The sequence below is a fragment of the Macaca thibetana genome, chromosome 11, assembly GCF_024542745.1.
Source record: "Macaca thibetana thibetana isolate TM-01 chromosome 11, ASM2454274v1, whole genome shotgun sequence".
In the NCBI taxonomy this organism is placed as follows: domain Eukaryota; kingdom Metazoa; phylum Chordata; class Mammalia; order Primates; family Cercopithecidae; genus Macaca; species Macaca thibetana.
The window spans coordinates 126,832,987-126,858,536 of record NC_065588.1 but is presented as its reverse complement, the minus strand read 5'-3'; the positions used below and the strand labels follow the sequence as shown (position 1 = coordinate 126,858,536).

Genomic DNA, 25,550 nt, shown 5'->3' with positions numbered 1-25,550 from the left:
ACGTCCCATCCCACCTCCGGGCCTTGGCGTTTGCTGCGTCTGCTGTCCAGATTGCGTTTGTCCCATTGCCTTCCAGGAGACGAGAAGCTCCGTAGTCTTGGAGTGGACCTGCCTCCTCTCTTCCAGCTGTCCCCGGTGAGGGCAGAATGGAAGTGAAGAGCCAGCCAAGCCTGCAGATGACTCCACCTTAAGTTGCCATCTGAGCACAACTGCTTGGAGACCCCAAGTGAGAACCATGTGGCTCGGCCCAGTCACCCACAAAGCCCTGAGATGTCATATCTTTTCCTGCTTATCAATATATCCCTAGTGTCCATCCTGGGAGGGAGAAACCATATCATCAACGTTTAGGGACGGAATGAGTGAGTGATAGACACAGGCTGTTCTTAAGTCTGTGCAGTGAAGCTAGTCACTGCTAAGCCACCTGCTAACAATATCCGTCACCTTTACCACGACCATCAGGGCCATTCTGCCTAATACTGTGTGTCCCCTGGAGGCCATGCTCCACCCTGCAGCCACAGCCACCCCGTTAAAATCCAGTCATGCCTCTCTCCTGTGTAACACCTACCAGTTGCTTTGCATTGCACAGAGATAAAAACCTAAACCTACTACCTGCATTCTCTGGCCCCACCTAGTCCTTCAGCCTAGACTCTTCCTGTGCCCCCTTCCACCCTGTACCCACAGGCCCTGTCTGTCTTTGTCTTTCTGGAACATACTTATTTCCACTCCAGGGAATTTGCACTGAGTGTTGTTTTGTTTTGTTTTGTTTTAATTTGGAATGCTGTTTCCCTCAGCACTTTGTATTTCTGATTCCTGGCTTATTGGGTCTGTTTCATGTTGCTTTCCTGGCCATCTGGTCTAAAGGACCAGAGGCCCCCCTTGCTGGTCACCTGTACATCACTGGGTTCCATTTCTTCAGCGCACTCATCTTGTCTGCTTTAACTGTCTGCCTGTGTATTTGTCTTCCCTACCAAAATATAACATCCTCAGGAGAGCCTTTGTTCTAGTGCCCAGCACAAAGTCTAGCATATAGTAGATACTCGATATATACTGATTGGTTGATGAATTAGTAACTGAGCAAGTACATGCATGAATGAGTGAGGGGTTGAGAGATTGCCTGGCTGGACCGACCAGCACTGCAGACACTTGCTGCCTTCGCAGAGAATGACTGAGCAACTGGAGGCCTGGAGTCAGTGCTGCCTGCGTGGAGAATGACTGGGCAGCTGAGGCCTGGAGTCGGTGCTGCCTGCGTGGAGAATGACTGGGCAGTCGGAGGCCTGGAGTCAGGGTGCCTCTCTGCAGAGGTTGCTTCTCTGGGGCTCACAGGGGACTCTATAAAGTCACATCTACAGGTCAATCTGCAGTTTCTTTCTGGAATAGACAGACTCTCGCCAAGGGGAGTAAACACTGGCGAGTTCGTGATTTCCAGCCTCTCCTCAGCCTGGGCGGGTGTCGGACAAGGATCTCTCCACCCCACTCTCCTTGTTGCATTTAACTCATAGTCAATCCTCCGTTTAGGTCCTGGCACAGGAGTCTGATCAAAACACCCAGCACTCCTCTGAAGCAGGGTCCCTATCAGAAGTGAGCGCATTGTGATAAACAAAATGCTTTTTATTCTCTAGCTTCTCAGATTCAAGTGAAAAACACATTGGGCTTTTTTACTCACTGCAAAACAAAACAAAACAAGTCTCATGTGTTTTTCACGTGAGTTCATATTGCCTGATACTCAAGACATTCTGGGTCCTCAGCCTCTCCCCAGCTCCTGGGTGAAGGGACTGCAGCCTGTGGGGCTTCACTCACAGCAACGGCCAGAGCATGTCTCCAGCCCCTTCTCCGTGGCCCGTGAGACGCTTCTGTTCTTCAGATGCGGTAGAGTGACGGCTGCTTTTATTTTAGAGTCCTGGCAGGGAAGAACGGTTTAACTTCACACTCACAAGGTTTAACTTCAGAGAGCTCAGTCTAGAAGCAATTAGAGGCAGGGGCCGGCGAAACCACCAGAGGCTGTGAGCAGGATCCGTGGTCACGGAGCCCAGGGAGCAGAAGGCAGGTGAGAAGCTTCTGGACGGAGAGGGGGTTGAATCGGCCTCTCCCCATGTCCACCCAGAACCTGGGTGTGGGGCCTAGTTTGGAAATAGGGTGTTTGGAGATGTCACCAGGTAAAGGTGAGGTCACACATCAGGGCGGGCCCTCATCGATGGAAGCAGAGATCAGAGCGATATGACCATGAGCCACGGAGTGCCCAGGAGCCTGGAGAGGTAGGGAGGAGCCCGCCCTGGAGCCTTCGGAGGGTGCGCGGCTCTGTCCACACCTCGGCTGAGGACTTCCGGCCTCCAGGGCTTGAGACGATGGGTCGCTGTCATTTTAAACCCCCAGTTTATGGCCCTTTGCTGCCGCGGGCCTTGTGGCCTCACAGGGTGAGAAGTGGGGCCTGTCGGGGGAGCCAGATGCACATCCCGGTCCCTCTTCACGCCGCTCAGTGACGTCGGGGTGGTTGTGGTCTGATGGCCTGGGCAGAACACCTCGAGGGTCCCACTCCTCAGGGACAGGACAGAAGTCCCGACGTGCGGAGAGGTGCGCGGTCCTCCTTGGTTCCTCTGCGTGGCCTGCAGCTGAGAGAAAGCTGTGCCTGAAGGAGGCCATCACAGGCAGGAAACCATCATGTGGTCACTTTCTGGGGAGGGGCTCTGTCCATAGCTGCTGGGGGCCCGGCACAGAAGGGGGCTCAGGGTGATGGGGCCATGGCCTTTCACGAGGCGCCACTGTGTGCTGGTCTCCCGTGGACAGAAGCATCCCTCCTGCAGGAAGTGGATGGAGCCTTACGCCCCACAGCCTCGTCTACCCCAGAGCTGCTTGGCAGGGCTGCTGAGACTGGAGTGAGGACAGTGAGATGGTGGATTAGTCCGTTTTCATGCTGCTAATAAAGACATACCCGAGATTGGGTGATTTATACAGGAAAGAGGTTTAATGGACTCACCATTCCACGTGGCTGGGGAACGTCGTAAGCAGGAGTGCCAGTCGTGGTACTTTGTGACGCAGTGGTCATGAACGCATCCCTTTCCCACACACGGTCAAGTGCGCTGGGCAGCAGGGAAGGGGTGTGTCCCAAGTAACCAGCACACAGGGCTGGAGTGTGGGTCCCGGAGGCCTCCGTGGGTTCCCTGACCCCTACTTTGCACTTTCTCTCTTTCTCTCTCTCTTTCTCTTTCTCTTTTTCTCTCTCTCTCTTTCTTTCTTTCTCTTTTTTTTTTTTTTTTTTTTTTGAGACAGGGTCTCACTCTGTTGCCCAGGCTGGAGTGCAGTGGGCAATCTCAGTTCACTGCAACCTCTGCCTCCCGGGTTCAAGCAATTCTCCTGCTTCAGCCTCCTGAGTAGCTGGGATTACAGGTGCCCGCCACCAAGCCTGGCTAATTTTTGTATTTTGAGTAGAGATGGGGTTTCACCATGTTGGCCAGGCTGGTCTCGAACTCCTGACCTCAGGTGATCTGCCTGCCTCGGCCTCCTAAAGTACTGGGATTACAGCCACTGCGCCCAGCCCTACTTTGCACTTTCAAAGCACGTTTGCATCCACCGTCTTACTGTGGTGTGGAGGCAGCGGCAGAGCAGTGCAGGGAGAACCATGGTGGCGGGGAGGTGCCGACTTCCAGGCCTGATGCTTGCTGGAGTCTGGAGTGGGCTCCAGGAGGGCCAGTGCAGGGTCTGTCCTTCTGAGTCGTTCTGTCCCTGTCCCCAGCGCAGTGATACAGAATGAGTGTTCTGTCCCAGAGTGTGGGATGTACTCACAAGGGGCTGAGTCATCTCCGTGAGCCTCGGTTTACCCATCTGTCACAAGCTTGTATTTTTATATCCTCACCCGAGCGATGCTTGTCTTTCCCACTGGGATGTCAGCCCCCCACAAGCCGGGGCCTCTCAGCTTTGTGTCCACCGTGTCTCCAACGCCTGTCGGGCCACCTGGACGCAGCTGGTGCTCAGGAAACACTGTACAGAGGAGAGCAGCAGAAAGGGCGGATATCTGGGCAAATGTAACAGGCTAGACCAGGCTGTTTTTCTCCTCGTAGGCTCTTTCATATACGTAAATGATGCTTCAAAGAAAACGTAGAACACTCTGACGGGGTTTCAGTTATATAGATGGAACATGTAAGAATTCCACTTGGAAGGGCAAGTTTTAATTCTGAGTAGATTATTTAAATTTAAATATGTATTTTGAATTCCCTGGGGCAACCACTGAGTGTGACATAAAAACATATAGAACAGCACTCCCCAGAACATAGAACAGCCCTCCTCTGGAACATAGAACAGCCCTCCACGGAACATAGAACAGCCCTCCCGGGAACATAGAACAGCCCTCCCCGGAACATAGAACAGCCCTCCCCGGAACATAGAACAGCCCTCCGCGGAACATAGAACAGCCCTCCGCGGAACATAGAACAGCCCTCCCGGAACATAGAACAGCCCTCCACTGGAACATAGAACAGCCCTCCCCGGAACATAGAACAGCCCTTCACTGGAACATAGAACAGCCCTCCCCGGAACATAGAACAGCCCTCCCCGGAACATAGAACAGCCCTCCCCGGAACATAGAACAGCCCTCCCCGGAACATAGAACAGCCCTCCCTGGAACATAGAACAGCCCTCCCCGGAACATAGAACAGCCCTCCGCGGAACATAGAACAGCCCTCCCCTGGAACATAGAACAGCCCTCCCCGGAACATAGAACAGCCCTCCCCTGGAACATAGAACAGCCCTCCACTGGAACATAGAACAGCCCTCCGCGGAACATAGAACAGCCCTCCCCGGAACATAGAACAGCCCTCCCCTGGAACATAGAACAGCCCTCCGCTGGAACATAGAACAGCCCTCCGCAGAACATAGAACAGCCCTCCCCTGGGAACATAGAACAGCCCTCCGCGGAACATAGAACAGCCTTCCCTGGGAACATAGAACAGCCCTCCACTGGAACATAGAACAGCCCTCCGTGGAACATAGAACGGCACTCCCTGGAACATAGAACGGCACTCCACTGGAACATAGAATGGCACTCCAGAACATAGAACGGCACTCCCCGGAACATAGAACGGCACTCCCCGGAACATAGAACGGCACTCCATGGAACATAGAACAGCACTCCGGAACATAGAACGGCACTCCATGGAACATAGAACGGCACTCCCGCGAACATAGAACGGCACTCCAGAACATAGAACGGCACTCCCTGGAAACATAGAACGGCACTCCACTGGAACATAGAACGGCACTCCGCGGAACATAGAACGGCACTCCACTGGAACATAGAATGGCACTCCAGAACATAGAACGGCACTCCGCGGAATATAGAACGGCACTCCGGAACATAGAACGGCACTCCATGGAACATAGAACGGCACTCCGGAACATAGAACGGCACTCCGCGGAACATAGAACGGCACTCCGCGGAATATAGAACGGCACTCTGGAACATAGAACGGCACTCCGCGGAACATAGAACGGCACTCCATCCCAGAACATAGAACGGCACTCCATGGAACATAGAACGGCACTCCATGGAACATAGAACAGCACTCCGGAACATAGAACGGCACTCTGCGGAACATAGAACGGCACTCTGCGGAACATAGAACGGCACTCCAGAACACAGAACGGCACTCCGGAACACAGAACGGCACTCCGCTGGAGCATAGAACGGCACTCCGCGGAACATAGAACGGCACTCCATGGAACAGAGAACGGCACTCCATGGAACATAGAACGGCACTCTGGAACATAGAACGGCACTCCATGGAACATAGAACGGCACTCCATGGAACATAGAACGGCACTCCGGAACATAGAACGGCACTCCATGGAACATAGAACGGCACTCCGGAACATAGAACGGCACTCCATGGAACATAGAACGGCACTCCACTGGAACATAGAACGGCACTCCGGAACATAGAACGGCACTCCGCGGAACATAGAACGGCACTCCGGAACATAGAACGGCACTCCGCGGAACATAGAACGGCACTCCATGGAACATAGAACGGCACTCCGGAACATAGAACGGCACTCCGCGGAACATAGAACGGCACTCCATGGAACATAGAACGGCACTCCGGAACATAGAACGGCACTCCATGGAACATAGAACGGCACTCCATGGAACATAGAACGGCACTCCGGAACATAGAACGGCACTCCATGGAACATAGAACGGCACTCCGCGGAACATAGAACGGCACTCCGGAACATAGAACGGCACTCCGCGGAACATAGAACGGCACTCTGCGGAACATAGAACGGCACTCTGCGAACGGCACTCTGCGGAACATAGAACGGCACTCCGCAGAGTATAGAATGGCACTCCACAGAATATAGAACAGCACTCTGTGGATACATTAAAATTGAAAACCAGGCTGGGCGTGGTGGCTTCCGCCTGTAATCCCAGCAGGCTGAGGTGTGCAGATCACCTGAGGTCAGGAGTTTGGGACCAGCCTGGTCAACATGGTGAAACCCCATCTCTACTAAAAATACAAAAATTAACCAGCTGTGGTGATACACGCCTGTAATCCCAGCTACTAAGGAGGCTGAAGTGTGAGAATTGCTTGAACCCAGGAGGTGGAGGTTGCAGTGAGCCGAGATCGCGCCATTGCACTCCAGCCTGGGCAACAGAGTGAGACTCCATCTCAAAAACAAAACAAAACAAAATGAACAAAAAGAGACAACAAAAAACAAAAAGAGGCAGGAAAGGGGAGATCAAATAATGAAAATGGGAGGGAACTAACAGAAGCCAAATCATAAAGTGGCAGACCTAAATAAAACTTAGTGATATTTACATGAAACATAATTCCTGTGCAGATCACTGTTTTGTTTTGTTTTGAGATAGGATCTCACTCTTTCACCCAGGCTGGAGTGCAGTGCATTCCTAGGCTCACTGCAGCCTTGACCTCCTGGGCTCAAGCCATCCTCCTGCCTGAGCCCCAGTCCCCTGAGAAGCTGGGACTACAGGTGTTTGCCACCACACTTGGAAAATTTTTTGTATTTTTAGTAGATATGGGGTTTTGCCATATTGCTAGGCTGGTCTCAAACTTCTGGACTCAAGCAATCCACCCACCTCGGCCTCCCAAAGTGCTGGGATTACAGGTGTGAGCTGCCACACCTGGCCTCTGTACCGATCCCTTTGAATCTAACATTTAATCTCATTCTTGCAACAACCTAGGAAGGACGGTGCTTTTTGCTGCCATTCAATAAACGTGAAACCTGATGTTCAGAGGTACCTAACTCGCCCCAGGGCACAAAGCCTGTACACGTTGGAAATGGCATTGAACACAGGTCCAGCTGATAGGATCCCCTCCACCTGGCTGGCCAAAATCGCGGGCTCACAGCCGGAACCACTGGGGCATGACAGAAACTGTGTGTGAGAAAAATAACCCTCCCAAAGCAGCATGGGATGAGTGCTGCCGCCCCCGCATCTCCGGGATTCATCAGGGCCAGAGGAGAAGGAGGGAGGCTTTAGGATCAAAGGCTAATTAAGACTCAGGAAAATCTCTCTCTCTCTTTTTTTCTTTTTTTCCCAAAGGAACTCCTAACGATCCTTTTTTTCCCAGTTTGAGAAACTAAAATACTTTGGCTGAAATAGACTTCACTGAATTCGCATGACTGTTTTCCACATTCATTCTCATTCTGAATGAGTGTGACTTCTGTGGCTGGGGCAGAGAGTCATGATGCCATGAAAACAAACAGCTTTAAAGACCTTGTCTTTCTCGTTTTTGAAGACGTGGGTTCTGTGAGTGCTTGCGTTCTTTCCGCCAGGTGCTGGGTGAAAGGAAATCATGTGTACATAAATGCTTCATTATTTCTACCATGCACAGCAGATCCCACTAATGTGACATTCAAAGTGTCGCCGTTAACTCCTGTTAGGGGAAATTGCTTTTTCCTTAATTTCTTCGCTCAGGCAAGGTGGCATCCAAAGCAGAGGACAAGTCCACCTTTGATCTGACGTTGAGGAGATAATTCAGTTTGCTCCAGGTTTGTTCGTTCCGTGTCACATCCGAGATTTTCCCTGGGAAAGCGGCACCCTGACATTTGTAGGCAGCTTAAGCGCTGGCGTGAATGTCGACAGCCGGCTATAAATATCGCTGCTTTAAAAATAAATCCTGCCACAGGCAGAGTGTTTCAGACAGGCATTTTTGGCCGTGGTGTAATCCTGAGTCCTTTTCAGATATGAAGCCTCCCCATGAATGACAGCGTGTGCCCTGGGAAGGTCTCTGCGCGGGGAAGCGGAAGCCCGGTGTCAGGGTGTGGTGGGATTCTGTCTTTGGGCGAAACGTGGGGTTTTCAGACTCCCTTTGGGAGTCCCTGAGCCCTTTGTGCTCCCAGGAACAGAGAGAATCCCAGTTGCTTGTGGAAGTCGTGCGAATGAAAGTACAGTTGCCCCCGAGGAGAAGTGCAGATGGCTGTGCCCCAGCCGTGTGACAGAGGCACGGTGTGCATGGTGGCCTGAGAACTCTGGAAGGAAGGAGGCGGAGTGACTTTGGGGCACTGCAGAAAAGGTTCTCATGTGTACTCCTTGCAGAGAGTCCCAGCAAATATCAGCACATCCCACAAATATGAGAGAGGTCCTGGAGGAGGCCTCTTAGACAACAGAGAGCCGAGACAGTGGAGAGAGTGTGAGCTGGGCTCGCTAGGTGCAAATCCTGGCTTGAGCCTTTACTAGCTGGGCAAACTTGAACACGTTACTCAACCTCTCTGGGCCTTGGTTTCCTTCTCTGTAAATGGGAATGAAAATATCGCCTGCTTCAAGGGTTGTTGTGCAGATTAAATGGGTGATATGTGTTCAGTACTTAGCATAACAGTACTTCTAGAACTTAGTAATCTTCAGATGTGTTTAGGTAAGCATGTGGAGGCTGATGTCTGGAGCCGGGCTGGGTCTCAGGCAGGTTCCCTGGGAAAACTGCCAGCAGTGTGCATACAGGAATAAGAACACCATTTTCCCACCAGTTGTAGGTGGTGACCTATGATAAACACTAACGTGGGTTTGGATTGTTGCCACACACAGGGCTCGGGACCTGCTGTGCAGCCCGTTTCCTACTTTGCTCCCCACCCTCCCACTGAACTCTGACCACATCTCCCCCTTTTATGGTGTGGCTGAGTTCCAGGGTGAGTTGGCATTTGGCCTCTGTTTTAGTCCTGTGGACTGGCCGGTAAGCCAAGAGGTTTACTGCAGCCCCACCTTGGCTGGTTCTGTTGCTGAACGCACAGGTCTCAGCCTTCACACCACAGGTGCCCTGCAGACGAGGTTATTTTCCTTGAATAAGGTTATTTATGGCCAGTGACTTTTATCTTAGGACCTTGTTTCCTGGCCCTTGGAGAGAAATGGCAGCTGGAACTTACCAAACCTGCCTTTACCCCTGTGATACTATAACTCTTGAGGTAAACCAAGCACGTCTATCCCCTCCCCCATCTCCCTGTACCCCAATTTATACTTCTGCTGCCGATTCATTAAAGTAGCTGTCAGCCCAGGATTGTCTGACAGCTGGGACTGGAACAAGCTTTCCTACTTGGGAAGAAGCATCAAAACTGTTTATTTTTTTATAGGAAAGTTTCAAGCAAACTAAGGGATAGTAAAAAATCCAAGCTAAATTGTAGGTAAGTAAACAAAAACATTATCAAATTGTACATTTTCCTGGACAGATTTATTTTCTGCTTTGTAGGTAGGTAGCAAAATCAACATTTCAGTGAGTTTTTTTTTTTTTTAACTTAAAATTGTTACAGTAAGTCTATGAAGCAGGTTTGAATTTAGTTATAACAACTCAAGTGAAAGGGACAACACAGAAACAGTTGTTGAAACAGAACAACCCCCCTCAAAATTACTTAATTCACTTTTCTTTTTTTTCTTTTCTTTCCTTTTTTTTTTTTTGAGATGGAGTCTCGCTCTGTCGCCAGGCTGGAGTATAGTGGCTGGATCTCAGCTCACTGTAACCTCTGCCTCCCGGGTTCAAGCAGTTCCCCTGCCTCAGCCTCCGGAGTAGCTGGAACTACAGGTGTCCGCCACCACGCCTGGCTAATTTTTTGTATTTTTAATAGAGACGGAGTTTCACCATGTTGGCCAGGATGGTCTCGATCTCCTGACCTCGTGATCTGCCCACCTCGGCCTCCCAAAGTGCTTAATTCACTTTTAAGGCGCTCATTTTGAAAGAGGGATAGAAATGTGTCATCAATTTGGAGTTGGTTTCATCCTTTTCCTTCAGTCTACCAGTCAGACTTCAGTCAAAAAGCAGGAGCCAGCCAAGGTATTTCAAATGGAGGGACATTAATACAGGGGATTGGTGACACACGGGATGGAAGAGCTAATAAGCCAAATGGCTGCATTGTGAAGCTGGCATCACCTCTAAGGCTGAAGGGACAATGGGGGTGATGCAATCTCAGTCAGGAGCAGAGACCATGGATTAGAGACGGACAGGAAATGGAGCCACTACCAGAGACAACTTAGGAGGCAGAAAAAGAGGGAGAAATCCCTGGCTTCCCTCCCGCCAATGCTGCCTGTTGACTGACCACCCAGAAACAGAGGGCGAAGGCGTCTGGGAAGTTTAGCTCTTTCTGATATTGAGCAAAACAAGAGAAGGAGAGAGAGTAGATCCGAGAGCCGTGAGGCAGTTGATTGGCATACCAAGGTGAGATCTAGGCTGGGGTGCAGGGTTACCCAAAGCCAAGTTGTCATGGGATTCCATCCTGCCCTCATCCAAGTGTACACATGCTGAGATTCCCACTATTCTATCCGATGCGTGTTGCTTTTATGTAGGCTGTAAAAGCAGGCAAAGCACAGTCTACCAGTTGTTTCCATTATTTCAGAGACAAAGGTAAAAGTTACATGACGACATGGTAAAATATAGGACATGAAAGAATTTAATTGTTTAGTTGTCTGCATTCATGTGGGCTCTTAGCTATCCCAGGGTCATTCAGAAATCCCTGCCAGGGATGTTTAAGCTCAACTCCCCATGCTAGCCGTAAGTTCTCTAGGAGTCACCTCTCTGGAACTTTCCAGAAAGCAGAGCCAAGAGCCCGTCTCTGCAGAATCCACCAGTGTCTATACATGCATTGGTTCTTCTCAGCGAATCTGTCTGCCTCTAGTGAAGCATTGTATTTCTGCAGATTAAAAGGGAAGTCTGGTCTCAGTTTCTCACAGTAACCCCTCTGCACGCTGTCTTCTTGATTCCCCGTATCTCTGCAGACCAAAGCCCAGGGGAGTCCCCAGTTTCTGCTCTTCCTTGATCCATCTCTCATCCTCCCCGAGGCAGTGAGCACAGAAAGGAGCCCTTAGGATGGGAAGTGGGAGGGGAATGGAGGAGAAATAGAGGGTCCGTGATAGAAAGAAACATTGATTAATATCTCAGCCTTGCAACACTGATTTTTCCATAGATGTTTCAACAGAGACATGCACACTGGCTACATTTAGAAAAGTAACGCTGTGCAGAATGAATCAGTATGTCCTCATGCCAGGATGGATGGATATATTTAGCATGTCCGTGTGTTTGTGAGCCTTGTCTATTTCTCTGTTTTTGGTTACTTTGTAGACCTCACTAATATTAAACTCACGGCCCCCACCACCCCCTGACCGAGCTATCTTTTCCCCCACCATCCACCTAACACCACGAATTTCAGCCTTTGCAGCCAATATCTCTCCTATTTTTGGCTTACATTTTTTTTCGCCATCCACTTCACTCTCCCCTCCTCAGTCTCAAAGCCCATCTCCAAGAGAGGTTTTATTATAGCTGCGTGACTAACTCTGCCAGTGCGATGGCCTCCAGGGGAACCAGCTTATGTCTCTGGTTCACAGTTTTGACTGTGGGTTTGGTGAAATGTGGAATCTTTGGTAGTGAGGATCCAACCTTCTCTAGGCTCCTCAAGTGTTAAAGTCTGGTTTCCCGACAGCCACAGGATGGATCCTCCACTCATAATCATTGCTTTAATTCCACTTAGAAAATGTGAATTAGACTCCTGCTGCCTGTGGAGTGTGCACACGGAAGTGGAGCCATTTCTAGTCCAGTTGAGAAAGTGAGAATTATATGAAATTAATCAGAATAGTACAAAGCAGGTTACAGCATTGCTGCAGAGTCAAGCTGGAGGCTGTGAGGGATGGAGAGGGGGGAGTGTGGGCTGGGGGCATGGGAAAGATGTTCTAGGTGAGAGGCCTCACCTTTGCTATCATTGATTCTGCCTCACCACATGTCAGAGGCTGTTTTGGGCTGGGGGTGCACCAGCAGACAGGGAAGTAAGTCCTGTAATCCTGTGGTTCTCATGGACAAGGGTAGGGAGTGGGATGGAAAGGATGACATAAAATAAACATGTAAATAAAATAATCTCTGGTCACTGGTCAGGACACTTGCCACGTCTTTGTCCATTTTGTGTTGCTATAAGGAGATACCTGAGACTGGGTAATTTGTAAAGAAAAGAAGCATATTTGTCTCACAGGTCTGCAGGCTGTACAAGCATGGCACCAGCATCTGCGCAGCTTCTGGTGAGGCCTCAGGAAGCTTCCAGACATGGCAGAAGGCAAAGTGGGAGCAGGTGTACCACATGGTGAGCGAGGTAGCAAGAGACAGGGAGGCAGAGCCAGGCTCCCTTAAACAACCAGCTCTCCAGTGAACTCAGAGTAAGAACTCACTTATCACTATGTGGAGGGCATCAAGCCATTCATGAGGGCTATGCCCCCATGACCCAGACACCTCCCACCAGGCTCCACCTCCAACACAGGGATCACATTTCAACACGAGGTTTGGAGGGAACACATCCTAAACCCCATCATGCCATGAAGCGCTGGCCATGTGGTGGTGCAGGGACAAGCATGTTGGGCAGCAGGAGTGGCACTTGCTAAGACCTGGAGTTGGGGATGACCTTGACGTGGTCATGGACCTGAGCAGAAGCCAGTGTGGCAAAAGCACAGTGAGGAAGGGGCAGAGGCGGGAGGTGAGGGCAGAGAAGAGGTTGGATCACAGGGGAGCCTGTTGGCTACAGCCGGAAGTCTGGATTTGGTACCCGGTGCAGTTGGCAGCCTTTGTGCTGTTGAAGGAGAATGGCTGTGGGGCAATCTCTGGTGCAGCCAGTGGCTCTGGAGAAGCAGGAAATCAAGGATGTCTCTCAGCTTTGCATCTGGAGGAGCTGAGGGGATGATGGTGTCCTTGGCTGAGATGGCACAGCTTGGGGAGGGAACTTGTTTGAGGAAGAAAATCAAGAATTCTATTTCGGACAGGCTAAATTTGAGCTTCCTCCCGTCCATCCATGTGGGGATAATGAGTAGGCAGTTGGGTATGAGTTGGGAGGGCGGGGGGATGAAGGGTTCATTTGGAATTACGTGGCAATTATAACCTCAAAGCTGGCTGAGATCACCTAAGGAACGGTATAAATAGAGCCGGGGCCCCTCCAGGATTTAGAGATCAGCGGGAGGTCATTGCGGAGGTCAGGGAGGGAGACCAGGTCAGTGCGGCCCACGGGAGCCAGAGTCCAGGGCATGTCCAGGAGGAGCAGCCCTGGCGTCAGGTGCTGCTGAGGGATTTGGTCCAGTCAGGGCAGGAAAGTAGCCATGGGCTCGGGCCGCAGGGACTCCTCGGCTGCCTTACTGGGAGAATCTCAGCCAAGTGACATGAGGGAGGCTGACTGGAAGGGCTGGAAGAGCGCATGGGAGGGGCGGCCGTAGGGGACTGAGCAGAACCCATCCTGTAAGGAGTTTTGTTGAGACGGGAAGCAGATACGTGGGCAGTGGCTGGAGGGGGATGAGGGCTTTGCAGAAACAGGTAAGATTTGGAGAGATGGATGCTGACGCCAAAACAAGCCCCAGCAAACCTTGTCTTCCCAGCCATGGCATCTGTGATGAAACTGAGGCTGTCCTCAAGGGCTGAGTGCTTCTCCCACTCACACCTTTGTGACAGCCGCTTCGTACGGACTTGGCTCATTAACCGTAGAAATACAAAGGCTTCTTCACTGCACTTGTTTCCATCCATCTGATCTATAAACCCTCGTCTCACTGGCACCCCGAAGCAAGAGCCCAGCACACCATCTGCCACCCCTTTCTCCTCGGCGACTCTGAGGCCGCGGGACCACGCCCTGAGCTGTTTCGGTGCCTGGCGAATCTACCTGGCGAGTCCTGGCGGGGAAGGTGGTGCCCTCTCGCCAACAACTTCCTGCCCAGAGCTAAATAAAGATGATACAGGCTGCCTTTGGCAGTGCCCCCTTCCAAAATAAAGAGAAGCACAACATTAGCCAGAATTAAGCCCAAATGGCAGAATTAAGCAGCTGCACAATCGGCCACCCAGGCCAGGTGGGCCACGAGGGAGTCAAAAGCTGCTTCTCGGCCTCGGCCCCGGCCCCCGTAGTGCTCCAAGATGACAGTGGCTGGTGTAAGTCATTTCAACCCAGAAGCGGGGCAGTGGCTGGGAGCAGACTGGCCATGAGTTCCGACCTTCTCATGGGCCGTGTTCCGGCTGTGGCTTTCAGCCCTTGCTCAGCTTCCCTGAGTCCATTGCTCTGCTGGGAAGCAGTGACCACAGCACCCACCCAACCCTCAGCCTTAAATGAGACAGTGCCTGGGTAGCCATCGTGCCCTGCATATAGTAGGTGCTTAATAAATGGCAGCGGCCACATTCTGATTTCTCACTGTCATTTTACCAATGCGGCTGTAGCTGTCTGTCGTCCTGTTGGTGCAGCCGTGGTTGCCCCGTGAGTCCCTCCCTCCCACCCTGGTGTTTAAGTGGCATCAACAGGGCTATACACGTCCAGTGGGAAAGGGTTTCTCCTCTTGGGACTAAAACATAACACAGAGAACTTAATAGATGCCAGGTACTATAGCTCAGGTAAAATTCAAAACACCTCTATGAAGTAGGTGTTAATTAATAATTAACATTAGTTATTTCATTAATTACTAACTAATTGAAAAAGAATAGTGTTGAAAAATTAATCCAAAAGAAGAACATGGAGACCAGAGAAGTTAAGTAACTACTCTAAGGCCACACAGCGGGCCAGTGTCAGAGCTGGTATTTGAGCCCAGGTGTTCAGGCTCTTTAATGGCTTTTGCTAACGTGAAAAGCTGGAAGCACCTTTCCCCCAACCTTCCCTGCCAGCGCCTGATGTGGGGAGTGTGGAGAGCCCCAGGGGCTGCGAGGAGGCCCATGCAGCTGGAGAAGGGGGTGGCGGGGACAGCAGTGGGACTGAGCTCTGAGAGGCCACGAGGGTGGCAGTGTGAGGATTTGGCATTTGTGCCGAGTGACCTGTTGTGGGGACAGGGACACAGCGGGGCAAGGTGCCTGCTCATATTCTGGGGGGGAGGAACACAGCAGGCAAGGGAGCCAGCCAGGGTGTTGGGGGTGGGGGTGCTCAGGAGGAAACTACGGCAGGTGGAGAACGTGGCATGTCCAGGAGGGGCTGGGCGGCCACCAGGCTTCACTGTGAAGTGGCATTTGGGCAAAGGCTGGAAGGCGAGAGTCGGGCTGGCAGGGAGAGCAACGTGTGCGAAGGTCCGGAGCTGGGCACTGGTCTGCTCTCTGGAAACAGTGAGAACGCCAGGGTGTCACAGTGGGGTGTGAGAGGCAGGCAGGTGGCCCTGGGACAGCACGCCGCTTTACTTCCCATCGAGGGGCTCTGAGCTGGGATGGGACGTGGGGTCAGGGGTCCACCTCGGGGGGCGTCGGGCTCCTTCTGGCCAAGGACACCTGAGTGACAATCACCGGCAGAATCTGTAGAGACGTTTCTTCTCCAGTCCGTCCTTTCCACGGGACATTGTCCATCAGCGAGCCAGTGTCTGGGGGAACCTTTGGGGGCTTTCCAGGAGCCGCAGAGGCCCTCGCAGCCCCTATTAGTGGCATGGCTCAGGGACACATCTAGGTGGGGGCAGGGGCTCCGGGCACCGCGTCCAGGTGGGGACAGGGGCTCCGGGCACCGCGTCTAGATGGGGACGGGGGCTCCGGGCACCGCGTCCAGGTGGGGACAGGGGCTCTGGGCACCGCGTCCAGGTGGGGACGGGGGCTCCGGGCACTGTGTCTAGGTGAGGGTGGGGGCTCTGGGCACTGTGCTGTCCTGCCTTCCACCCACAGCTGCGTGGGGCTCTGTCTCTGGTTTGGGCCATTGTTTAGCACCATCTTGGTGGGGGGCTTCCCTGGCCCTCTCAGCTGATGGGCCAGACCGCCCAGCTGGACTGCAGCTCCCATCCCCTTTTATTATAAAAAATAAAAGTGTGTGTGTGTGTGTGTATATATATATATATATATATATATATATATATATATATATATATATTTTTTTTTTTTTTTTTTTTTTTTTTTTTTTTTTTGTGAGACAGAGTCTCGCTCTGTCACCCAGGCTGGAGTGCAGTGGCCGGATCTCAGCTCACTGCAAGCTCCGCCTCCCGGGTTTATGCCATTCTCCTGCCTCAGCCTCCCGAGTAGCTGGGACTACAGGCGCCCGCCACCTCGCCCGGCTAGTTTTTTGTATTTTTTAGTAGAGATGGGGTTTCACCGTGTTAGCCAGGATGGTCTTGATCTCCTGACCTCATGATCCACCCGTCTTGGCTTCCCAAAGTGCTGGGATTACAGGCTTGAGCCACCGGGTCCGGCCAAAAGTATATTTTTAAACAGTTTATTTTTTCTATTTTTCCCCTTTTATTTAATTTTTTTACAATTTTTGTGGCTGCATAGTAGGTGCATGCATTTGTGAACTGGGCTTTATTTGTTCATAACCCTTAGGACCGCCCGACCCCACGGTTCTTAGGACCGCCTGACCCCGCGGTCACCATGCTTAGGACTGCTGACCCGTGTCCACACACGCAATTGGTGTATTTGGATGAGGTCTGTCCCCTCCCCTGCAGAATGTGAGCTCCAAGAGAGCTGGTTTTGTTTTGCTGTTGTTTTGCGTTGCTGTAGCCTTCAGAATCCAGCAGGGTGCCTGACACAAAACATAGTGCTTGTTAAATATTTGTTGAGTGAGTGAGTGAGTGAGTTCTCCTGGTGGAATGTGGCTGAAATCTCCTCCTCATATCAGATTGAGGCAGGTGTTGGGATGTAGGAAATGGCCACTCCTGGAAGTCCAGGACCTCGGATGTCATTTGGGTGCTTCTGCCCCCTCCATGCCACACTCGGACCCTTCTCATTTCATCCATCTGCCTTCATGCTCTGCCCCCACCCTTGGGGTGTTCTCTCATGAAGACATGGTTGTCCTGTTCCGTGTCCCCAGCTTCTTGGCATCTAGTAGGTGCTCAATAAATGTCAGTCTGATGAACGAATATCCAGGAGAAGCAATGAATGAATAAATGGAGTAGAAATAGTCCTGTCTGCAGCTGGAAGCCCCACACGGAGGGCCTCATGCGGGTCTGCAGAGACTGGCCATCCTGAGGACCTCCGGGACCCTCATGGGGAAAGCCGACCCCAGAGGAAAGCCACACTGCACCAACGTGGCAGCAGGGTTTGGGGAAGAGTTCCCAGAGCTTCTCAGGAGCCCGGGGAATTCCTGGCATCTCTCAGGGCTTTGTCGGTTTGTCCGTCTTGGTGGCTTGTCCCCGTCCTCCTAAAAACACCCTGCAATGTGTGCCGCTGGTTTGCACTCACAGTGAACTGGTGGCGGGCGGCGGGGAAGCCGAGGCTCTTGGAAAGAGACCATTAGAAATGGCGAGGCCCAAACAGGCTGACGGCCCAGCAGGGCAGGGAGAGCCTTGTGCCAAGGTGGATCTCGGGAGGACTGTGCAGCGAATACCCAGGGCTCCTTCCTGGGAGGGCCAGGCCTGCCCGGGCTCAGAACTGGAGTGAACGTGGGAAGATACCAGCACGGTGTTTCCCTGGGACCCATCTGGCCCCAGCGTGAACCAGCGATGGCCACTGACTGCGGCGTCCGTGTTTCCTGGGGTTGGTTCATGTTCTGGGGAATTCCATTTCCTCAGGATCCCGGGTTCTTGTGAGAGTTCCCATAGCAGCAGTGAAACCCCCAGATGTCTGTGGGGGTGCAGGGTAATTACAGCTTCCGAGTTCACTGGAAGCCTCTTCTGGAGACAGCAGAGAGGATGCCGAGGTTATTCAGCTGAAAAAGGTGGATGAACCGGCATGTGAGGCCTCCGGGCCTGAAACACCGACCGGGAGGAGGACTTCACTTTTTAAACACAAACAAAATATCCCACCAACCACAGCGCTTTGCAGAATGAAAAGTGGAGGCCTTCCCCATCCTCAGTTAAAGTGATTCCGTTTCAAGGTATTTCCCAGAAGAAAGGAGCTTTCGGTGGCAGCAGGTAGGGCTACCTTTGTAATCGGCCTGTCTGCCTCTTCCTGCGGGGCCCCACACCCCTCCCCCAGAGCCTGGGTGCCCCCTGCCCTCGCCACCTGCCAGTCTCAGCAGGGACTCCCTCGCCTCCCCACTGCCAGGCTCCTCTTTCCAGCTTAGGCTGAGTCGGCAGCGGCCTCAGGAAACCACGCTAACCTTCTTTTGTGTCCGACCTCATGACTTGCGAAGGCTACAGGCCTTTAAGACTCCGAAACTAAATAAAAATGAGTAAAAGGTGGTAGGGCACGGTGGCTCATGCCTGTAATCCCAGCACTTTGGGAGGCCTAGGCAGGTGGATCCCCTGAGGTTAGGAGTTTGAGACCAGCCTGACCAACATGGTGAAACCCCATCTGTACTAAAAATACAAAAATTAGCCAGGCATGGTGGTGGGCACCTGTAATCCCAGCTGGTAGGGAGGCTGAGGCACGAGAACAGCTTGAATCCAGGAGGCAGAGGCTACAATGTGCCAAGATCCTGCCACTGCACTCCAGCCTGGGTGACAGAGCAAGACTCCATCTCAAAGAAATAAAAATAAAAAATAAATAAAAATGAGTAAAAGATTAAAAATCAATAGAATTGTAAAATAATAAATACATTAAAATAATGAATAAATGACCAACCAGTTCCAGCCCAGGAGGGAAGTTCCCCATGCCCCGCTGGGCCAAGGCACCCGCTTGCTTCAGGACCTGGGTCATCTGTGTGGCCCTCGGATGTCGGGGGATGCAGGGGGGCAAGTCCGTGGGGCAGCGGCCATCGGGGGTGTGCGCCCTCAGAAGGGGCAGCTCCCACTCCCTTCTCAGTCCTTTTCTGGAGGCATGCGTGGCCAACTCTTCCCATTTTTGAAAGAATCTGGACTTTTATATAAAAGACCCAGATTTTAAAATGTTGACCACGAAGTCACCACACACACACACACACACACACACACACACACACACACACACACACACATATGAATGAAAGGAAATGACAGTGAAATTGCAGCATTTTGTAGCTGGTTGTCCAAGCCCCCAGGAGTGGCTTGGGGGGCCCAGGAAATATTTTCTGTGACTGTTCCCAGTGTGACTGCCCGCCTGCTGTAGCCTTTTCTACCCCATGTCATTTCCCATGCAATGGTGACTCTGGGCCCATGAGACCTGTCAGAGGGGAGGGACGGGCACACCGAGGGCGAGTAGGTGAGAGTCAAACCCTGGCACTGGGGATGTAGCGCTGTCCCTCCAAGCAGGACAGACAGATTGTCAGGAGGAAGGGACAGAGCCAGGAATACGGCTCCTGCTCTCTGCTCCAGAAAATGGGCCTGGCCGATGGGGGCCACCTTGCAACCTTTCCAGAGAGGGTAGGTGAAGGAATTTGGACTCCTGGGTCTGAGTGCTCTGGTTCACCGGAGTCGGCAGTCAGGACCAGAGCCTGGGGTTTGGAAGCACCCGGGAGGGTGTGGACTCTGGGTTTGCATTCCGAACGGGTGTCCACTTCCCAGCTGTGTGATGGCAAAGATGACTTCCTGTGCCTCAGTTTCCCTCTCTGTAGAATGAGGCTACTTACAGAACCTACCTCATAGGCTTATGATGGGGATATATGACTTAAATGCAGATAAAACCTTGAACCAGTGCTGGGCACATAGGACAACATCAGTAAGCCTTTGCTGTTACATACAAAGGACCTGGGCAAAAAAGGCAGAGGAGGGAGATTAAGTTTTTCAAAACAAGCAAAAAGAGGAAAGTCACCTTTGCAAGAGAACAGGGTTCTGCTCAAATGCTGGCTGCATTCGGAACCTGAGGAGGAGAAGTGGCAGGTGGAGGGCTTGTTCATGTCACGGCTCCCCCATCGGGAGGGGCGCCTCTGGAAGCACGGAGGTGGGTGCCCCGCGGGGTGGCGAAGGGCTGGTCTGGAGTGACTGGGCTGAGTCAGAGCCCGCTCGGTGCAGGGTATAGGATGCACGCCCGTGGGCACAGGCTGCCCTGCTCAGCCAGGCCTCTCTCTGTCCCCACAGCATATGCGAGAGGCGGCTGAACGGCGGCAGCAGCTGGAGTTGGAGCATGAGCAGGCCCTGGCTGTTCTCAGCGCCAAGCAGCAGGAAATTGACCTTCTGCAGAAGGTAAGTGACAGGCAGCCGGGTGCGGCGTGTGAGGCAAGGAGTCCGCGGGTGGGCCGGGGATTCCCGGTGTGGTGGAACGGCCGACCTGCAGCCCCGGCTCCCAGGCCTCTTCCTCTCTCTCCTTGCACAGAAGGATTCAGAGTCATTTCTGCTTTCCTGCTCTGGTGTTTCTTAAGTAGACCTGTGTTCATGTTTTCTAAAGCAAAAGCGGATGCAAAGTTCTAACCTCTGATGCTGGTGAGGTTGTAGGGAAAAGCACATGCATAGAGATGGCTGGCAGGGTGTGAATTGCTTCCACTTCCGGGAAAAGCAACGTGCAGCATCTGTTTAAACTAAAAGTGCACACAGAGGGTGACCCTGCCACCTCCATCCTGGACCTCCATCCTGGACGCCCTGCAAGGAATACAGGAACCAGTTCAAAAGGAGTTCTGTTTTCTTGCAGTGCTGCTGTGTGGCAGTGGGGATGGGGATTGGACCCAACTGATGCCCACCTAAGGGTGATGGCGTGTGCACCGTGATCCAGCCACACCAGGCGCCATGTGATGTCAGTGAAAAGGATCATGGTGGTGTGATTCTGCTGTCTTGAGGCTGTTTGCATGACGTGTTATCAAGTGAGAAAACTGAATTGCAGAGCAGTATTTATAGCATGATCCCAGTAAGAGAGGAAAAAGGGAAGATAAGACGGAAAGGAAAAGAAATCAGGAGAGAAAGGAGAGAGGCACCAGGGAAGGAGGGAAGGAAGGACTGAGTGATTTGGGATTTTTACCTCCTGGGCACCTGTGATGGGTCTGGGGGTTGAGACAGGTAACCTCACCCCCACTCCAGGCCTCAGCCACGGTCCTGCTGTCTCTAGCCAAATAGCTAGGAGGGTGGTACTCCTGGAGCCTATGGGCTTGGGGTGCCCCCAGGAAGAAATCAGAAGGTGGGGACTTGTGAACAGTTCTCATCTCATTTCCTTCCGGACCCCAGTGTCCCCACCCAGTCCTGCCCTCTCCTCCCGGCAGGGCAGCCACCCCTATGGCCAGAGTGCAGCTGGCTGGTCTGCAGCCTCCCGCCCGGCGCCGGCTGGGATGGGCCACTCCTCTGCCCTCTGTGGCCCCTCCACCCATCTGACAGCGTCTCCAGGCCTTGGATCTCAAAATAAAGGACTCACAGTCATTCACCCAGCCTGGATGGCGATAGGAATCTGTCAGAGCAGTGTTTCTTCTCCAGAGTTTGTTAGCAGAGCTTGTTGGAACAGGTAGATAAGTTCTGATGCCATTTCTCTAATCATTTAGCACGAGATTGTATTAAGGATAGATTTCATTAAGCCAGCGCTGATGGGACCTTCACAGCCCTTATTACCTGTCATAATAAGGTGGCAGGTATCCGGAGCAGCAATATTTCATTAGATGTTATCCGCAAGGGATATTGCTGGGACACAGGCAGGAATATTACTCTTATCTTCTCCTGCCATGTCTCAAGGACCTTTCCCGTGGCTGGGCGACACCTGATGGTAGCTGCATTCATTCATTGCCACTCCAGAAGCCACGTCCCCAGGCGGGGACCGTCTGAGACAGATAATCAGTCTGTAGAAGCACAGAGACTGTCCAGGAAGGGACAGGATGTCTCCTCTCAACAGAACATTCTCTAGGAGCCTGGAGTTATATTTATTAAGCATTTGATGCCAAGGAGAATGACCTGGAACCGACTCCGTTATTCTGCATCCGTGATCTCTTTTGTGTACTGTCCCATTCTCTTGGAGCTCTTTATCCTTGGGACTCACCGTTGTCTCGATTTTGGATACACTGATGCTTCATCAGTGGGGCGGGGGGCAGAGGGAGAGAAACTGGATGAAATATGAATGGGCCAATTTTGTAATTTCTAGAGGCTTTGATGTAGTTTTTAGCGTGAGAAGAGAAAGGCCAACTCTTGAGTGGAATGAGATCCGGGACTTCTTTCTGGAGTGCATCTTCGCGTTCAGTTTCCGCCGTGGGTGGTCATTGCGCTGCACTTGTGACCGGCTCCCTCGTGCTGTCATTCACCAAGTGTCGGCCGTCTGCCCCTCCAAGCAGCCACTCAGCTGCTGTTCCAGAAGCAGGAACACAGCCGCGAGTGGGACACAGCTCTGCCCTCTCAGGCTAAAAAAGAAAGGTGAACAAGTCAATGAAAACGCGAGTAAGCCCAGATGATGGCGAGGAGTGAAGGGAGTTGAGAGGATGGAGTGGCAGATTGACGGGGCCGTGACTTTAGATACAGGTGACAGTTCAAGGAGCAGATGACGCCCACCACGCCGAGGGCTGGGGCGGGAGTGTGCGAGGATTAGGGAGCAGTGCACACACGGGTCCCCTTGGGAACCAGCCCAGAGTATCCAGGGAAGAGGAGGAAGGCCGGGTGGCTGGGGTGCAGCCAGGGACGGGACAGGGGTTGAATTTGGGCCTGAGGCACAGAGCTGGAGCGCTTGCCCCACCAGGCAGTGGTGCCTCCACCATGAGGCATGGATCAGCTGAAGACTGGCCCTCATCTCCCTACCAAGATAAAAGTCACCAGTCGTCTTTGATCCAAGGCCCAAAGATGATTCTGATGAGGGTGCCGTGGAGGCGTCTCAAAGAAGCAACCCCTTCTGTCTTTCTGCAGCCCCAGCTCTTTCCTGAACCTGCCGTCACGGGACCCCACCCTCAGCAGGTGGCTTTTGTTAATGTCACCCATGTGTGGGCTTACAGTCCAGTGGGCAGTCGTCTGTCCTTATTTTCTTTGACCCGGGGGCCCAGTTTGAGCTTATGGCCTCCAAGGACACCACCCTCTCCTGGTTTCCTTCTGCACACCAACCCCCCTACACATCACAGGTGACCCCAAGACTCAGTCCTCAAGCCGCATCCCTTTCAGTCTCCACTCACTGTCTCGTGCCCTCGAGGAGATGTGTGGGTTTCAGCACCACCTCTGCATGGTGGTAACTCCCGGATTTAGACCTGGAAGCCAGACGACGCCACTGCGCCCCAATTCCCTTACTCACTCTCTGCTTGACACCACTGCTCGGGTGGCCTCGGACGCCACGTCCCACGTGGAACTCCCCTGTGTCCTCACCGGCACCTACACTTCTGCTGAACTCCCTGAGCTCCTGTAACCGCAGCATTTCCCGTTTCTGTACAGCTCTTCCTCTCCCTGGAGCTGATTGCCTTTTTTATTTACTTGTTGTCTTCCTTATCTGTGTACCCATCATTCCTCGGCTCGCCCGTTCCCTGCTGGAGCTGTAAAATTCCTCTCAGGAAAGTCTCCGTCCTCTGGGGAACTTCTGATTCCATTTTCCCCTTGGAGACACCTGCCTGGAGCCTCTCCCTTCAGTCCGGGTCCCGGAAATGCCCCTCCCCACCGTCTGGGGGTCTCCTCCCTGCCTCTTTGTGCTTTCATCCTCGGCTTCCTCGATCCTATAATGTTGTTTTTCTTGATGTGCAATGTGAGGCAGGAGTTTATTTTTCCTGAAATACTGGTGCATTTTGCCATATTTTGCGGTACTTGGAGATTCCTTTGTGGGATCAGCCTCACCTCCAGACCTGACCACCCCTGAGAAGGTGCTGGACATTCAGGCGTCTGATGTCGGACCCACATCCCAGCACCTTGTCCAGGGGCACCTTTCTCCCAGGCAGCTCCACCTGTCCTCCTGCCCCGCATGGTGGTCGGGAGAAGCATGTGAGGTCATGTGAAAGGGAAAGCATTTGTTAAATCGGAGAAATAAATGCATGGGTGAATGATGAATGAGTGATGAAACTGCCCAGGGCTCTCCTCCCAGAAGCCAGGGATCCTGAGCTCACGCTGCAGCCCTCATCTCTGGGAGCTGAGCAGAGACACAGTTTAAAAAGGCAAAAGGCAGCCAAGCCAGGACCCATGCTGTCTGCTGGCAACCACAGGCTCTCCCGGGAGACGTGTGCTTCCTGGAGACTGGGAGCAAGAGCTCATTCACAAATCCCTGCGTCCATTCACTCCATTCACTCAGCAGACGCTTACGGAGCATCTCGTGTCAGCAAAGTCCCAGCAACACAGCAAGGAGTGGGGCGGTGTGAGAACAGGCTGTGAATGGCCACAACGATGGTAGAAACGACTCTGGGCACAAATCCGCTGGTGCAGCATGTCCGGACTGGGACCCAGAGTGCAGGCATGGCCTCCTTTGAGCCGAACCACCTCTGCTGCTCCCCACGCTGCAGCTGCTCCCTCCTCTCCCTGGACCGTGCCAAAGCCAGTTCCCTCTCGGGGACCCTCATCGACAATGCCTGGTCCCTGGGTTGTTGCAAAACTGGTTCATTTCTCTCATTGAGTCTCCCTCAGACCAGACGCCACTCCATGCCCAGACAGAGGGCACGTCGCCCCATTTACTGATGCCAAAACTTGCCTGCTTGCTCATGTGGCGGTTTGCCGACTGCCCACCTCCACCTGCTGGCACTTCAGCTCCGTGAAAGGCGCATCGGACGCATAGGACATCGCCTGACACCTAGGAGCTCCCAGCAAATCCTGGATGGACGGAGGTGCTCAACAGCACAGAAGGAATTGGAGATGTGGCGAGGTTCCGTCAGTCGGGGCAGTAGGGTCAAAATCCCATGGATAAGATGACCGACGATAAATTGGTGTCAACACTCAGTTTTAGCTCGCGGAGTGAATCAATGAACAGTCAGCCCTCATGTAACCTGTGGGATGGAGGCACCGTTGTTTTCTCCATGTTACAGATACGGAGGCTGAGGCTAATGTGCCCTTGGTCCACTTGAGACCCAATCCCGAAACCCTGAAGATTCCTCTCCAGGTGAACGGTCATGGTCAGCCTGGAGTCCGGCTGCGTTCCGTTGCTTCAGACCTTCAGTTTCTTGTGTAGGTTACGTCCTACACAAGAACGTCTTGTCCTGTGACAAGTGGCAATTATGATGATCCAGTGGTGTGAGCTAAAGGGCTTTTCCCTATTTATAATTCATCTGCAGACTTGACCGATTTTACTTCGGTCTACAGTTCCTCTTACCGGTAGGATGATCGCTTTCAGTCTTAAGGCCATTACTGAAACATGTGATACTGAGAGAAGCTGAGCTTGCCACACGATGCATAGTTAATGCTTTGACTGAATTTGCTGTGCTGGCCTCAGTTGTGTGTGGATGGCTGGGGTGGGTCATAGCTGACCCTCTGTGTTAATTTCAGGCGGCGTCTGCCCCAATCCTGTGTGCTCCTGGAGTATTAG

The 25,550-nt window shown here is 52.5% G+C and overlaps 1 protein-coding gene across 14 annotated transcripts in view; it reads left to right on the top strand.

The window, feature by feature from the left end:
- The window catches only part of RIMBP2 (RIMS binding protein 2), a 329,378-nt gene that overhangs the window by 225,902 nt on the left and 77,926 nt on the right, over positions 1-25,550 (top strand). For all 14 annotated transcript variants that reach the window (XM_050747669.1, XM_050747677.1, XM_050747675.1 and 11 more), the window contains one exon: positions 20,255-20,359. In XM_050747669.1, coding sequence (XP_050603626.1) covers positions 20,258-20,359 — 102 coding nt within the window. In that variant the 5' untranslated portion in view covers positions 20,255-20,257. The remainder of the gene's footprint in view (positions 1-20,254; positions 20,360-25,550) is intronic.